At 43.6% G+C, this 16,139-nt stretch overlaps 1 protein-coding gene across 10 annotated transcripts; it reads right to left on the bottom strand.

Moving 5' to 3' along the window:
- Nucleotides 1-51: 51 nt before the first annotated feature.
- On the bottom strand, nucleotides 52-10,130 carry HNRNPH1 (heterogeneous nuclear ribonucleoprotein H1). Of its 10 annotated transcripts, none has more exons than XM_032270472.1 (13): nucleotides 9,833-10,130; nucleotides 8,550-8,677; nucleotides 6,775-6,930; nucleotides 6,426-6,569; nucleotides 4,803-4,941; nucleotides 3,672-3,850; nucleotides 3,506-3,577; nucleotides 3,316-3,449; nucleotides 3,029-3,164; nucleotides 2,570-2,629; nucleotides 2,388-2,477; nucleotides 1,624-1,716; nucleotides 52-537 (listed from the first exon to the last, which is right to left on the bottom strand). In XM_032270472.1, exons 2-13 carry the CDS (start codon nucleotides 8,644-8,646, stop codon nucleotides 419-421), a joined length of 1,419 nt encoding a protein of 472 aa, XP_032126363.1. In that variant the 5' UTR covers nucleotides 8,647-8,677; nucleotides 9,833-10,130; the 3' UTR covers nucleotides 52-418. The 10 variants fall into 10 exon arrangements, with proteins under 10 accessions (XP_032126363.1, XP_032126364.1, XP_032126362.1 ...); XM_032270473.1 differs by having other exon boundaries at nucleotides 9,613-10,113; XM_032270471.1 differs by lacking the exon at nucleotides 9,833-10,130 and adding an exon at nucleotides 9,155-9,251.
- Nucleotides 10,131-16,139: the final 6,009 nt, after the last annotated feature.

Raw genomic sequence — 16,139 nt, 5'->3', positions numbered from 1 at the left:
TTTTTTTTAATATACATTTTAAAATTTTTTAATTTAATTTAAAAAAAAAAAAAAAAAAAAAAAAAAAAGCATGTCTTTCAACATGCATCTGAACAGTGTTCAATGCAAAGGGTAACACTTAACATAATTCAACTGCTTTTACCTAAATACGCTTACTGCTTAAGTATATCCTACAATATAACTAACTTGAGAAAAGCTGGAACTTGTTTAACAGTTATAGTTTACTCAGCTTCACTATTACATCCTAGGTTAAGTATTGTATTCCAAAATACTGAGCCTTAAGTCTTCATAACAATCCTGATTTCCACTCAGAGAGAAAGCATAAATCACAAGCTTGTATTGCAGAAACTGCTAAACTGAAGTTTTGTTTTTTTCTTTAAAAAAAGTTGACCAAGAGTCAGTGATCAGGATCAATCAATTACATTCCCCATCCACCACTCATACTGGACATGCTAGACATCCCTCCCATTCCGTTCACGCCCATAGATGCACGGCTTCCACTACTGTAGTAGCTGCTGTTCATTGCTCCTTGGCTACCTGCAAAGAGACCAATTTGACAAGTTAGGAGTAATGTCAGACTATCAGTCAAATAAAATATAGTATTCCAAGAAAAAGTTTAAAAAGTATACTAGTATAAATGGCTGCTGTCCAAGTGGCGAGAAGCATGTTTGGGAAAGGGGAATCCCGACTCCAAACAAGTCTCAATTAACCCCTTTTCTCTGCAGTACCAACTTGCCAGACTCTTGTGCTACCATTTTTAACGAAATTCTTCAGAATCAACGTGAAAAATTAAGTTTAAAGGAAAACTAGTGTTTTTCAAAAATTGCAAAATTACTTCATATTTTTAAAGCTATACAAGGCATTTAAAAAAAAATTTACCATAAACATTCACAGTGTGTCCCTCAAATGACATGAGAATAGGGAGCACAGGGGAAATCTCTTGCTTTTCCTACTCATGGTGGGCAAAAGTGAGACAACTAAGTTGGACTAAAGGCAACTCACTGTGCCCAAATGGCAGCCTCCGTTGAGTTAAGTCAGAGCCATTGAATGCTATAGAAAGTGTTATTACAACATCAGTATTTGCTATTGGGAATTTAAATTATATTTTTTGAGAAAATATTTACCTATGCAATGTTTGATTGAAAATCACTGGAGTTTTCCTGTAAAACTTGGTCTGCAAAAGGATTTTGTAGGGTAAGACTATAAGACCAAAATCACCATTCTTTAGACCAATTGAAAAAAATAAAACCAATCCTAGGTTAACTGACTAATAAATACGGTCCTGAACCCAACCACCATTCTATTTAAAATTCTCCCTCCATCTAAAATTGATTTAATGCTAACCAAAAGAGAAAAAGTGAACAACTTTAACGTTTTAATAAATGGAGGCAGATGTTTTCTGGCTCGACAGTATTCCAAAGCTGCAATGACTAGTTTTTAATTCACAAACACTTCCCCCTCCCAATGATTGTTTCCGAAAATTAAACTAGAAAAAGTTACATTTGGATTGAAAGCATACATTTAACAACCCAGTTTCACCAAAATGGAGCCTGCATGTATTCCCAACTAAAAAAACAAACCTGCCTAAAACTTACTCTAAGTCTATTAAAAAAAAATACTTACCGTATCCACTCATGCTGCTCTGGCCACCATAGCCGCCTCCATAACCACCACTCAGCTGCTGGCTGGCTGGGCCACCGTAACTGGACTGGTTTGCTGTTAAGTTAAGAAAACATTAGAACCTTGCTCCTTATGTAATGTGGTACCTGGTGGTACCGGGCTTGTAATTCTATATCTATGATTTTCCAGTCTTGATCTTCCATCACTATAACCCTCTGCCTCCTCCTGCCTATTGTCTATAACCAGGCTCCCCTTCTATCCATCATTTGAGCTAATCAAATATTTATAAACCAAAGTGCTAACGGTATACACATCAGCAGGACTAAAATTCACATGATTCCATTAGTAGAGGCATTCTGTGAAGATCTTATGAAATTGCTTGACTGGATTTAGTGGGGTTTCCCCTTTAGTTTGATATATCAAGGTATGTCAATATAAAGGTTTATCAGTGAACACCTAATTATTCCCAAATTTATCTTAATCCTGTTTTGCTATTTTAAATTTTATACTCAGAAAATTTCAGTAATCTCACTCCATAGGCCCCCTCCCCCAAGAGTACCTAAATCTAATTTGAATTATCTATCCTAAGCAACTTCATAACACACAAAGTTTAAGTAAGCCAGATACAAAAATTCATTCAAATATCAAGAAACTGCTTTCTTTGCCTAAGTTTGTTATGCTAAATTCATAAAATAGATTAACTTAACTTACAATTAACTTATACAGATATAAACGTTTTGGTTTTTAAAAAAACTAACGATATTTACACAAGCCCATGCCTCCCATCATTTGGCTACCATAAGCACCACCGCTTGCTCCTGCTGTAGAATTCAAGAAGAGTTCTACATATCTGTGTTCTGAAATGAGAGAAAAGGCATACAAGGTTAGCTTAAAAAAAGGACACTAAAGTGATATTTACACAAACCCATGCCTCCTAGCATTTGGCTACCGTAAGCACCACCGCTTGCTCCTGCTGTAGAATTCAAGAAGAGTTCTACATATCTGTGCTCTGAAATGAGAAAAAAAAAGTTTGAAAATGTTTGTTGGTGAAAGAAAACAGGATAAGCACTTTTTAAACAAGCAGATCTATGAACTTCAAATACTTTGGCAAAGAAAACTCTAGCTACTTCTCTTAGGTGATCTTTAACTTCAAAATCTAGCCTTTACATATTCATCTATATTGTCAATAAAGGATATATACTTCAAGATGTGAGATGTGTATCACAAATCTGTTAAACTCATTTTTAAAAACCAAACCTTTAACACACCCCACCCCCGTGTACCCCAAGAATCAATCTATTACTGGAAAGGAAACTTCTCATATATTCTTATTTTTCTATTCCTCTATTGTAAATGTTAGTCACACAATCACCTAAGAAAGAGCCCATAAATGCTCAATCACACTTACGCATATTTGCTTTGTCTTTTGACATAGCTGCCACAGCATCTTCATGAGTTGCAAACTCGACATCTGCTTCACCAGTTACTCTGCCATCAGGACCAATTTCAATGTGTACTCTCACAGGATTGAGTGGTGAAAAAAACTACAACACAAGGCAGTTCAAAAAACTGAATCAACTTTCTAATGTTACCAAGTGAAACTAAAAGTTCGTGGTGTTCTCTTTATAGTACAATAAAGTTCAGACATTTACTGTCATACTGAAATACTGACTTGTGAGTGCATCTTACACTTACATTGTAAATGTCATTCTCAGTAGCTCTGTAAGGTAATCCTCGCATGTGTACACAGTGTCCTGTTGTGCTCTGGAAAGTAGAGCCACCATCCCCGTATCTGTGATCAGACATTCCTGAAAAACAGTAATTGAGGTCTAGTTGGACAAGAGTGTAAGCATCCTTCAACTGAGAAATTCAATTCTTACCTTACCTCTTCCAAATCTATCTGACCCAAATCCATAGCCATCATTATAGCCATTGTAATCGTCATAGCCTCCATAGCCTGAAAGACCAAAAAAAAAAAAAAGTACCATCAATCAAATAAAACATCTACACAAAAGGAACCGACTTGCCAAACCTTATGAATCCTCACGTACCTCCACCATAAGCACCACGCCTCATCCTTTCAAAGCCTGCTCCTCTGCCAATGCTGTTATATCCTCTGCCAGCCCCAGGTCTGTCATAGGGACCTGGCCGCTGCATGGCCATAAGCTTTCGTGGTGGGTCATAGTGAGTTCTAACTTCAGCTCTACTGCTCTTAAAGATTTCAATATACCTAAAGCATTGTTTGTAAGGAAGGGGTAGGGAGGGGAGAGAGAACATTAGTTCATTTTATACAGGTATTTAGTTATACAAGAAAACAACCTAGTCACAGCCATGAAACTGACTAATACTTAGAGCCAGATTTCTTATATTTGTATAGGCAATGACCAGAAATTCACTCAATAGTAAGACTTAATGTATACTTTATAGAAAAAAAAAACTCACTCCTCTGAGGCAGAGCCCAACCTTAGGGGTAGAGAGGAGTACTATATATGAATGTATATATAGTACATTAGGAGGGAAATAATTCCACTCAACTTTCAACATTTCACGTCTTAAATCCATTGGCAGCATGTATAGCAAGTGGGCTAAAAAGCCAGCCTCCACCAACAGTCTAGCCCACACTACACATTTCATTTCGCCAATTAATACCCCAGCCTATGCTTTTAAGTAAGAATCAGCATAGGTAAGCGCATGCTTCAATGAAAAATAGTCACAAGCAAAGAGAATAAAACCTTTTGTGACAATTTCTTGAAAGCTATGCTTATTAATACTATGCAGAATATTTATATACAGCAAGAAAAAGTTTGTTGCATTTCAACTTTAAAAACAAGATCAGAAAGTATCACATTTTCTTATGGTAATATTAATTTACTAGGTTGGTGTTATTACAGCTAAAGCCAGGTTTGCATTAATTTTTTAAAGCCATAGTCTCTCAACTCTACTGGGGTTAATAAGGCTCACAAAATTGTAAAGTAGACCAATTAACTAGGGACAAATTTTAAACCTAAAATTTAGTTTGCATGTGACATGGGATTCTGACACAGGAAAAGTCTAGAAATCATGGCAAAACATCAATTAACTAGGACTACAAAACATTAATTTCTTTTTTTAAGCAGAGAGAATATGGATTTAATTGTTTACCATAAGAAAAGTGACATATCCAACCAACCATCCATCCCCACCTGTGCCCTATTCTTTCCTTGTGTTTCTTTAGAGCCTTTTCAGCTATTTCCTGTGAAGCAAACTGCACGAAGGCCTCCCCCGTACTCCTCCCCTGGAAGTCCACCGGCAATGTTATCCCATTTGGCACGATTTCCAACCCTTCAACCCAAGGACAAATAACCCCAGTAGGGGGGCAATATTAACATCACAAGCCCAGAAATGATTCTTCTTATAGCTTTAAATAAACCAGAATTTTTAACTTTAGGTGAATGGTATGCTTTCAACAAGTACTCTTTAAATATGCATTTCAATAATATGAAGTTCCATTATACAAAATATAACTATTCTTAACACACCCATGGTACAGTATATATTTTTAAAAAACCAACTTGCTGAACACAGGATGCATTAAGAATTAAACAACTTAAGAACACGTATCAATACAACTTAATGTTGAGAATTATACAAGAATTCAATTAAGTTTTAAGCATTAAATAACAGTTTTACTAAATTCAAAACACCTTTTACCTCATTTTATATTTCAATGCTTTAAGTTATTGGAACTTCAAGTTTTAAAAAAAGGTACACATTTAAACATTTCATATAAAAACTGAAACATTAAATTATAATTGACAAACATAACAATCTAAATTTTCAACAAAACTGATCTACACAGCACAATCATGCTTGCTTATGCTCTAACAGTAGTATGATTCACTTCTGGAAATTCCGTCTATGAAAAATCCTTTCCGTGGATACATTCCCAAGCTTACAAAAAGGACTTAAAGCACTTTCCTAGAAGATATGAAATTATGTTCATATTTAACGTTGACAGATAGCATTCAATTCTCACCAATTTAGATTAAAAACAAAACAGACTTCATTTTTAAAATTCTGACATTAGGACTTTATACATGTATAAATTTCTAACATACAACAATAAACCATGAAAGGATTTCTTGCTTCCAGTTTATCACATCATAAATATTAATACTTAAAATATAAGATATCTAACATTCTGTTATACATGCATCTTAACTCTTCAGCATAAAAACATTCAAATACTTTAGGCCCAGGAACAATTTCAAAACACTTGTTACTTCAGACAGGGAAACTACAAGCATTCAAACTACTCACTACATCTGATTTTCAGTAAGTTTGTAACACACTGGTTAAACCAAGTCTTTCATAATGGACTTTTGCATTAAAAAGAATTAGACCATTAGAGATGTTTCTGGTCCCATAACCCAAGTGTCTCTTGCAACAAAGACACCTGCCATAACTTACAACAACCTAATTCATCATACTAATCTGATGTTAAGGGATCTTACCTTTAACTTGAGGTACTTAGCTGGACAGCAATGTGAGGAAAGTAGTTAAGCTGTTGAGGGCAATCCTCAATGAAAGATCTACTCTGAACTATAATACTAAATATAGGCAAAGTTAACATTTTGGAAGTACTTCATTTCCACCTTTAAGATGGGCTTAAATTATTTGAAGGTCTCTAGGAAGAAAATATTAATTCACTGGCATAAATTTACAACCTATTGAAAGACCTAAGCTGCTCAACTTTAAGGTCTATTAAATCACCTTGCCAGAAGCTAGCCAAAACTCACTGCTCAGCAACAAACAGGACTACATACCTGAGAAGAACTGAACAATTTCTTCCTTGCTACATCCAAAGGGAAGTCCTCTAAGACGTACAAAGCCATCATTGGCCGTGTCAGGACTATTTGGACCAGTATGCTTCAACACCCAATCCATTTCAACGTTGTTTGACTTGAATACTGAAAGAGGTGCTTAGAATTAGTCAATTTTGGAAAATTAGATATCAAAGTTCAGACTTCCTGGGTCTTTAGATAAGCTAGGAAGAGCTGCCACAAACTCCCTTAGATGACCATTTCCATGCGGTCAAATACCTAAAATTCAGAAGGGGTAAGACCTCTATGTGCAATGCTTTATTTACTGTTACTAGGGCAATGTAAATCAAACCTTCAACATATCTGTGTCCCATAGTTTCTCTGTCTTTTTTCAGGGCCAATTTGACTTCATCTTCTGATTCAAGTTCAACAAAAGCCTCGCCACTCGGTCTGCCTTCTCTGGTGTAGATGAAACGAATACCTTGAGCACCATTTTGAATTTTGCAGTCTGGAAAGAAAACAACCGTTAATACAGAATTTAAAACCTAAAACCACCTCTGGGTGACACAGATGAAATGCCTATTCCATGTCCCCACCACAAATTACATTAACTTGTGAAGCCTATAATGAGCACGATATTACCAACTCCTGGAACTCCAATTAAAAAAGAAATCTCATTCCCAAGGTGATGTATTTCCAACCCATCAACAACGTCCAACATTCAAAGCAGTTACAGAATGAATTTCTCTCTTTAGTCCTTGTTACTCATGTCTCCATCACACATCCTTTAACAATTTCTCAGAATATTATCAAGTCCGTACTTTGTGACTTTATGGCAAACATACTTCCTTCTGAGTTGTTTTGGTCTGGTGCATTTGTCAGTTTACTTTACCGGCAGCCACATTACGGTTTTTCATTCAAATCCAAATTGCAGGCCCAATACTAACCTGAAAGGGAATCAGTGTTACCAAGCTAAAATGCTCCAAGTTGCAAAGCTGAAGCCAAACCCAGTGTTGCCCCCTGCAAGGTGGCTTCCAGTGTGCTTGGTTGTTTTACAGGTCGTTTCCCGTTACCAATGCTAAATTCAGATAGTAAGTCAACACTACAAAGGTCTTGCCAAAAGCTGTCAATTTCATCCAAATAGAATTTCATCAGTCTAATTTCTTTCCCCCAGTCTAATACTGGGAACAAGTGCATTCTGATAGAAAACACTCAGGAAAACTGTACTGCAAAAAAATTTACACAGGCAAGAAAACTTCCCTGGGCTTCAGCGTCTTCAACTGTATAGTGAGCCATATCAAGAACTAGACGAGCAAACACCCTTCAATTACCGAATTTTGATTAGGAAAGCTGAAATGAAGACGTGACACTTTAACTTTCCGAAGGAGAATGCTCATTTTCAAGGTAACACCAAACTGTAAACAAGAAGTTACACTTCAAGATACTCCAAAACATTACTATTTGTCTAATCACTCAGGAGATTTTCTCAAGATTCAAGAAGAAATCCCATCTATTGCCAATTTATCCTTTCCAAGAGACACCCAGATAGGGAGCAGTGGCTCACGCCTGTAATCCCAAGCACTTTGGCGGTTCGAGACCGGCCTGGCCAATACAGTGAAACCCCCGTCTCTACTAAAAATACAAAAAGTTGGCCGGGCGGATCACCTGAGGTCGGGAGTTCAAGACCAGCCCGACCAACATGGTGAAACCCCGTCTTTAAAAAAAAAAAAAAAAAAAATACAAGAAGTTAGCCAGGCATAGTGACACACACACAGCTATTCCGGAGGCTGCGGCAGGAGAATCGCTTCAACCCTAATCGTAGTGAGCCGAGAACTCAAAAAAAAACCCATAAAAGAACAACTGGTGTTCAAAGGGAAGTAAAGAAAACAAGTCTACCAGATCGGCAGCACTCCAAGGGACAGGAAAGCGGCGGGGCTTTCGAAATTTCCATTGCGTAACAGCGGTCGGCAGAGCGCGAACAGCACAGCGGGAACTGCAGTTACCCGCGCCACGCCAGGGGGCGCCCCGAGTCCCGCCCGGCCCGGCCCGCCCCGCCCCAGCCCGGCAGCCCGCCAGCCCGCCCGCCCAGGCCTCGAACTCGGAACTCCCGCGTCCTAGTTAACTCACCAGAAAAAAACCTCTGCACTTCATCAGCCGAGCAAGACCAGGGCAACCCCCGGACCTTCACCACGAATCCCTCTCCACCTTCGGTGCCCAACATCATTGTCTCTTACACGGTCCGGCGTCGAAACAAACTGCAAGGCGGGGAAGAAGACCAGACCTGAGCGCGCCCATTAAGCTGTGCTCCGCCCCCGATGTGCCACCCCGGGCCTGTGCCGCCCGCCCTACAGAGCAAAAACCAGGCGGACGCACCCACACCCAGGCGACTCCAACACCCAACACTTCCTTAGCGAGCAACCGGACCCCCAAAGCTGCTCTGGGGAGCAGATGTCGGCGCCCCGAACGCCGGGGTCCGGGGCCGAGAGCCAGCGTGGAGGTAAGGAAATGGCGGCGGCCGCTTCCGCTCCGCCTCCTCACACAATAGACTCGGCGCGGCCTGCAGGCCTCAGCGGCGCTGTCGGGATTCAGCGAACAACGTGCGGTTCTCGAAGGCTGCCCACAGCTAGCGAAGATCCCCACAGCCCTCCAAAAGGTCGGGGGGAAAACAATCCCCGCAAAAACGGACCCCACGGGGGTCGAGGGACGGCTAGGGAGGACCGACAACGACTCACCAAGACACCCGACTTCAACGTGGATAAGACGAAATGGCCAGCAGGCGCCTGCGCAACCTAAATAAGGCCCTTTGTGCGAGCTCTGCGCACGCGCAGCCAGCTGCTCGCACCGCCCCCTTGCGTCACAAAGAGCTCTGACGAAGGCGTAACTTCAAGAATCAGCCTGCCGCCGGTTGGTAGATTATTACACGCCTGCGTTTTGGACTCAGCACCCCCACCCATAAACCCGCCGGGCTTTTTATTGCGCCTGCGCTTTCCCCGCGAATATTGAACTTGGAGCATCAGCGGTTTTTAATTGTTTCTTGCGCATGCGTCTTCCTTGAAACCGTTCTCTAGCCTTACCCGCCAACGTGGGGGAGGGGAATGGCGGCACCAGTTCCCTATGGGGCCGTATAGGAGTCCCGACCTCTGGGTTGTGATGAGGTGGGCGTCTTTCTACCCCTTACCCCCAGTCTTACCGGCGCGCTCCTGGCCGGCCTGAAAGGAGGAGCGCGGCCTTCAGTTGCTCCCACTCCCCGCGCCGCCTGTCTCCCCTTTATCCCAAAGCTGGCCGGAGCTGATCAGCTGCAGATTGCCGAGCGTCCTGGGAACTACAGGGCTGCGGACGTCCCGCGTCCGAAGCCTCCCGGATGGTGCCTGGGGCACGTCCCAGCTGTGTGTGCCTGCACTTCCCCTTGCCTGCCGTCGTCGGGCCTAGGGCGCCGGTCGGCGGGGGGTTCCCGTGCCTGTGGCTCGCGCCTGTACCCCGCTTTTGCCTAACGAACTTGCACCCTGTGTACCCCTTACCCACCTCAGGGTCGGCGGGCCTGGAACGCCTTGGAGCCCTGGCACGAGGACGGGTCGCCAGGTACTGCCTCGCGAGCGCGATCTCCTCCGCTGGTGCGCGCCGGCCTCTGTGCTGGAGGAGGCTCCCGCTGAATCATCCCAGCGCTGAATTGATAACAGTGCGTGCATTCCCCAGGCGGAGACCCTGCGTTCGAGGCCCCTGGGTCACCCGGTGTGCACATACGCTGCGAGATAAGTAATGTTCGTGGTTTCTAGCAGCACTGCCAAAAACCGAAGACGCCGGAGCTTCCCAGGCGTCCCGATGTCTAACCTGGCTACCCTCTTCACCCTAGCTCTAGTGGACACAAGCAATAAATTAACCGTAAGGTAGTGTTGGACCCTGCCGCAGGGCTACCTCAGGTAGTACAGGCCTGAGTGCCTCCCTCGGAAGATGCGGGCAAAGCATGTTTCCAAACCCAGTGCCACAGAGGCCGAATCCAGTTTTGACAGGTTTGAGGAAAGTAGAGGACATCCAAGGAAAGACAGGAGGCCCAGAGCTAAGGAGGGCCTGATCTTCAAAGGCCACTTCGGCCTTGGCAAAGGTGTTAACTCCAAGAGAAGGCATTGCCAGATGATCATCAGGGGAGCAGTAAGTCCTGTGTAAAGGGAAAGGCTTGCTGGATGTGAGGGAGACGCAAATAGAGCAGGCAGAGGGAATGATGGTACACGCCATGCACTCTGCTGCAAACAGAACTAGAAGCACATACCCGTGGTACTATTTCAGAAGGCACTGTGGCTGAGGTCATCAGGAAGAGAGACTCCCGCCGGGTGCGGTGGCTCACACCTGTAATCCCAGCGCTTTGGGAGGCTGAGGCAGATGGATCACTTGAGGTCAGGAGTTGGAGACCATCCTGGCCAACATGGTGAAACCCTGCCTCTACTAAAAATAACAAAAATCAGCCGGGTGTGGTGGCATGTGCCTGTAATCCCAGCTGCTCAGGAGGCCTAGGCAGGAGAATTGCCTGAACCCAGGAGGCAGAGGAAGCGGTGAGCCGAGATCACACCACTGCCCTCTAGCCTGGGCAACAAAGCAAGACTCCAGCTCAAACAAAACAAAACAAAAATTAGCCAGGCATGGTGGTGCTTGCCTGTAATCCCAGCTACTTTGGAGGCTGAGGCAGGAGAATTGCTTAAACCCAGGAGGCAGAGGTTGCAGACAGCTAAGGTCATGCCATTGCCCCCAGCCTGGGAAAAAAAAAAAAAACCCCATCCAAAAAAAAAAAAAAAAAAAAAAACTAGTGAGGTAGAATGAATTTCATACATTTGTAGCCAATTCGCTTTTACGTAAATTGTCCAACTTACATAAAAAGGTTTTTTATTTTTATTTACCTTTTTCTTTTCTTCTTCCTTTTTTTTTTTTTTTTTTTTTTTTTTTTTGAGACATGGCCTCACTCTGTCACCCAGACTGGAGTGCAGTAGTGCAAACATGGCTAACCACAACTTCTACCTCCTGGGCTCAAATGATCCTCTTGCCCCAACCTCCTGAGTAGGTAGACCACAGGTTATGTGCCACCTTGCTCAGATAACGTTTTAATTTTTTTGTAGCAATGGTATCTTACTTTGTTGCCCAGGCTGGTCTTGAACTCTTGGGCTCAAGGAATCATCCCATCTCAGCCTCCCAAAGAAACGTACTAAGATTACAGATGAGAGCCACCATGTCTTGCCATTAAAGAAGGTTTTTTTGTTTGGTTTTGTTTTTGAGACAGTCTCACTCCGTCACCCAGGCTGGAGTGGTGCAATTTTGCCTCACTGCAACCTCTGCCTCCCAGGTTCAACCAATTCTCCTGCCTCAGCCTCCCAAGTAGAGGTATTACAGGTGTTTGCCACCACACCTTGCTACTTTTTAAAAGTTTTTAGTCCAGATGGGGTTTTGCCGTGTTGGCCAACCTGTTCTGGAACTCCTGACCTCAAGTGACCTGCCCACCTGGCCCCCCCAAAGTGCGGAGATTAGGGGCATCCGCCGCCATGCTCGGGCAAAGGTTTTTTGAATATAAAAAGTTCATAATCAGGCTGGGCGAAGTAGCTCATTCCTGTAATCCCAGCACTTTGAGAGGCCTATGCAGGTGGATCATGAGGTCAAGAGTTCAAGACCAGCCTGACCAACGTGGTGAAACCCTGTCTCTACTAAAAATACAAAAATTAGCCAGGCGTGGTGGCATGTACCTGTAATCCTAGCTACTCAGGAGGCTGAGGCAGGAGAATCACTTGAACCCAGGAGGTGGAGGTTGCAGTGAAATGAGATCACACCACTCCACTCCAGCCTGGGCAACAGAGCAAGACTCCGTCTCAAAAAAAAAAAAAAAAAAAGTTCATCATCTTGCCTCATTGATCTTACTGTCTTGGTATACATCTTATACTTTACAGAGCTCTTTTTTTTTTTTTTCTTGAGATGGAGTTTTGCTCTTGTTACCCAGGCTGGAGTGCAATGGCGCAATCTCGGCTCACCACAACCTCCGCCTCCTGGGTTCAAGCAATTCTCCTGCCTCAGTGTCCCAAGTAGCTGGGACTATAGGCATGTGCCACTATGCCCAGCTAATTTTTGTATTTTTAGTAAAGACGGGGTTTCACCATGTTGACCAGGATGGTCTCGATCTCTTGACCTAGTGATCCACCTGCCTTGGCCTCCCAAAGTGCTGGGATTACAGGCATGAGCCACCATGCCCAGCCTAGAGCTCTTTATTAAGGATGTTTGTCCTTAGGATAGTGGATAGTTGCCCCAAATATTCTTCTTGGTTTGCTTACCTTTAATTATTTTTGTGGTTTTGTGGTGATATTTTTTGTGTGTTTTAGAGACAATGTCTTGTTCTGTGCAGCGACACAATCATAGCTCACTGCAGCCTTGAACTCCTGGGCTTAAGCCATCCTCCAAGCTCAGCCTCTTGAGTACCTGGGAGTAAAGGCATTTTCAACCAGGCCTGACTAGTGTGTGTGTGTGTGTGTGTGTGTGTGTGTGTGTGTGTGTGTGTGTGGTGATGGAGTCTCACTATTTTGCCCAGGCTAGTCTTGAATTCCTGGCCTCAAGCAATTTTCCCACCTTGGCCTCCCAAAGCACTGGGATTGCTCTAGGTGTGAGCCCTGTGATTTACGATTGCTTTTTTTTTGAGATGGAGTGTCACTCTGTCGCCAGGCTGGAGTGCAGTGGCACAATCTCGGCTCACTGCAACCTCTGCCCCCTGGGTTCAGTTGATTCTCCTGCCTCAGCCTCCCAGTAGCTGAGACTACAGATGTAGTCCATCACACCCAGCTAATGTTTTGTATTTTTAGTAGAAATGGGGTTTCACCATGTTGGCCGTGTTGGCCAGGATTCTTGACCTCATGATCTGACCACCTCGGTCTCCCAAAGTGCTGGGGTTACAGGCATGAGCCACCTCGCCTGGCTGCTGCTTTCTTTCTTTTTTTTTTTTTTTTTGAGGGTCTCACTTTGTCGCTCAGGTTGGAGTGCAGCTGTGTGATCTCAGCTCACTGCAATCTCCACCTCCTGGGTTCAAGCAATTCTTGGAATAGCTGGGATAGAGTGAGCATAGTGGCTCACACCTGTAATCCCAGCACTTTGGGAGGCCGAGGTGAGTGGATCACTTGATGTCAGAGTTTGAGACAGCCTGGCCAACATGGTGAAACCCGGTCTCCACCAAAAACACAAAATTTAGCTGGGCATGGTGGTGGGCACTTGTAATTCCAGCTACTCGAGAGGCTGAGGCAGGAGAATCACTTGAACCCGGGAGGTGGAAGTTGCAGTGAGCAGAGATCCTGCCACTTTACTCCAGCCTGGGCAAGAGTGGGAGATTCCCTCTCAAAAAAAAAAAAGAAAAAGAAAAAAAAAATAGCTGGGATTACAGGCGTGCACCATCACACTCAGCTAATTTTTGTATTTTTAGTAGAGATGGGGTTTCACCATGTTGGCCAGGCTGGTGTGGAACCCCTGACCTCAAGTGATCTGCCCACCTCAGCCTCCCAAAGTGCTGGGATTACAGGTGTGAGCCACTGCACCCAGCCTATGATTGGTTTTTAATGTTTAGACATGTAGAAGTTTTAAATTTTGAGATGTCAAAGCCATGGATGTTTTCCTTTGAGATTTGTCTTTAAGTTTAGAAAGCCCTTTCCCATCCAGAGATTAAGCACATATTCGTTATCTTTGGTGTCATTTGTAAGACGCATTTTGTACAATTTAGCCTGAATAAGATAGGAATATGTTTTATTTTCTTCTTACTACTTTTTTTGAAATGGAGTCTTTCTCTGTCACCCAGACTGGAGTGCAATGCTTTGACCTCAGCTCACTGCAACCTCGGCTTCCTAATTTGAGTGATTTTCCTGCCTCAGCCTCCAGAGTAGCTGGGATTATGGGAGAGCGCTACCATGTGCAACTAATTTTTGTCCCTTTTAGTAGAAACAGGATTTAGTAATGTTGGCCTCAGGTGATCTGCCCGCCTCTGCCTCCCAAAGTGCTGGAATTACAAACATGAGCCATTGTGCCTGACCAGGAATTTGTTTTTTTCTGTTTTTGGTTCTTTGTTGTTGTTAACGCAGAGTCTCACTCTGTTGCCCAGGCTGGAGTGCAAGGGCATGATCTCATCTCACTGCAACCTCATCCTTCCAGGTTCAAGTGATTCTCCTGCCTCAGACTCCCGAGCTGCTGGGATTACAGGCACTTGTCACTACGCCCAACTAAATTTTGTACTTTTAGTAGAGATGGGTTTCACCATGTTGTACAGGCTGGTCAAGAACTCCTGACCTCAGGCGTTCCACCTGCCTTGGCCTCCTAAAGTGCTGGGATTATAGGCATGTGCCACCTCACCCGGCCAAAAATGTGTTTTAAAACCAATGATGTCGGCCAGACATATTGGCTCACACCTGTAATCCCAGCACTTTGGGAGGCCGAGGCAGGAGGATTCCTTGAGCCCAGGAGTTCAAAACCAGCCTGAGACCAAGCACAGTGGTTCATGCCTGTAATCCCACACTTAGGGAGGCAGAGGCGGGCGGGTCACATGAGGTCAGGAGTTCAAGACCAGCCTGGCCAACATGGTAAAAACCCATCTCTAATAAATTATTGCTTTTGGCAAACATCTAGTAAAAATAGATAAATTAGCTGGGTGTGGTGGTGCATCCCTGTAATCCCAGCTACTCAGACATCTTGAGGTGGGAAAATGGCCTCAACCTGGAGACAGAGGTTGGAGTAAGCCAAGATTGCACCACTGCACTCCAGCCTTGGAAACAGAGCGAGACTCAGCCTCAAAGAAAAAAAGGAAAAGAGAAAAGAAAAGCAATCATAACACTGCTGGGCGTGATGGCTCACATGTGTAATGCTAGCACTTTGGGAGGCCAAGGCAGGCAGATTGCTTGAGTCAAGGAGTTTGAAGCAAGCCTGGGGACAACAGGCCAAACCCCATCTCTATAAAAAAAAAAAATACAAAAATTAGCCAAGCACAGTGACAAAAGTGAGACTCTATCTCAAAAATAATAATAATAATAATATGTTGCCCAGACTGGTGGGCAGTGGCATGATCTCGGCTCTCTGCAACCTCCCCTGCCTGGGCTCAGGTGATCATCCTGCTTCAGCCTCCCAACAAGTAGCTGGGACTACAGGCATATGCCACCATGCCAGTCTAATTTTTGTATCTTTAGTAGAGATAGGTTGGCCAGGCTGGTCTGGAACTCCTGAACTCAGGTGATCTGCCCGCCTTGGCCTCCCAAAGTGTTGGGATTACAGGCAAAGAGCCACCATCGCCGGCCAGAATTTTTCCATGGTGGTATAGATAATAATGGTGGAACTTAAAATTGCTGATATTTTAGCCAGGCGTAGCAGCGTGTGCCTGTAGTCCCAGCTACTCCGGAGGCAGAGACTGGAGAATTGCTTGAACCCAGGAGGCAGAGATTGCAGTGAGCCAAGATTGTGTCACTGAACTCCAGCCTGGGCAACAGAGTGAAACTCCGTGTCAAAGAAAAAAAATTACTGATATTTTATATTTGATGTAAACTATTGTACTCCATTATTTTATATGATGATATGTTACAGCCATTAAAATAATATTTTCAGCCGGGCGTGGTGGCTCACGCCTGTAATCCCAACACTTTGGGAGGCCAAGGTGGGCAGATCATCTGAGATCAAGAGTTCAAGACCAGCCTGGCCAACATCGTGAAACCCCATTTCTTAAAAAAAAAAAAA

This window comes from Sapajus apella, unplaced genomic scaffold (genome assembly GCF_009761245.1).
Source record: "Sapajus apella isolate SASKATOON/1434 unplaced genomic scaffold, GSC_monkey_1.0 scaffold211, whole genome shotgun sequence".
NCBI lineage: Eukaryota > Metazoa > Chordata > Mammalia > Primates > Cebidae > Sapajus > Sapajus apella.
This window is presented reverse-complemented; position numbering and strand designations above follow the sequence as displayed.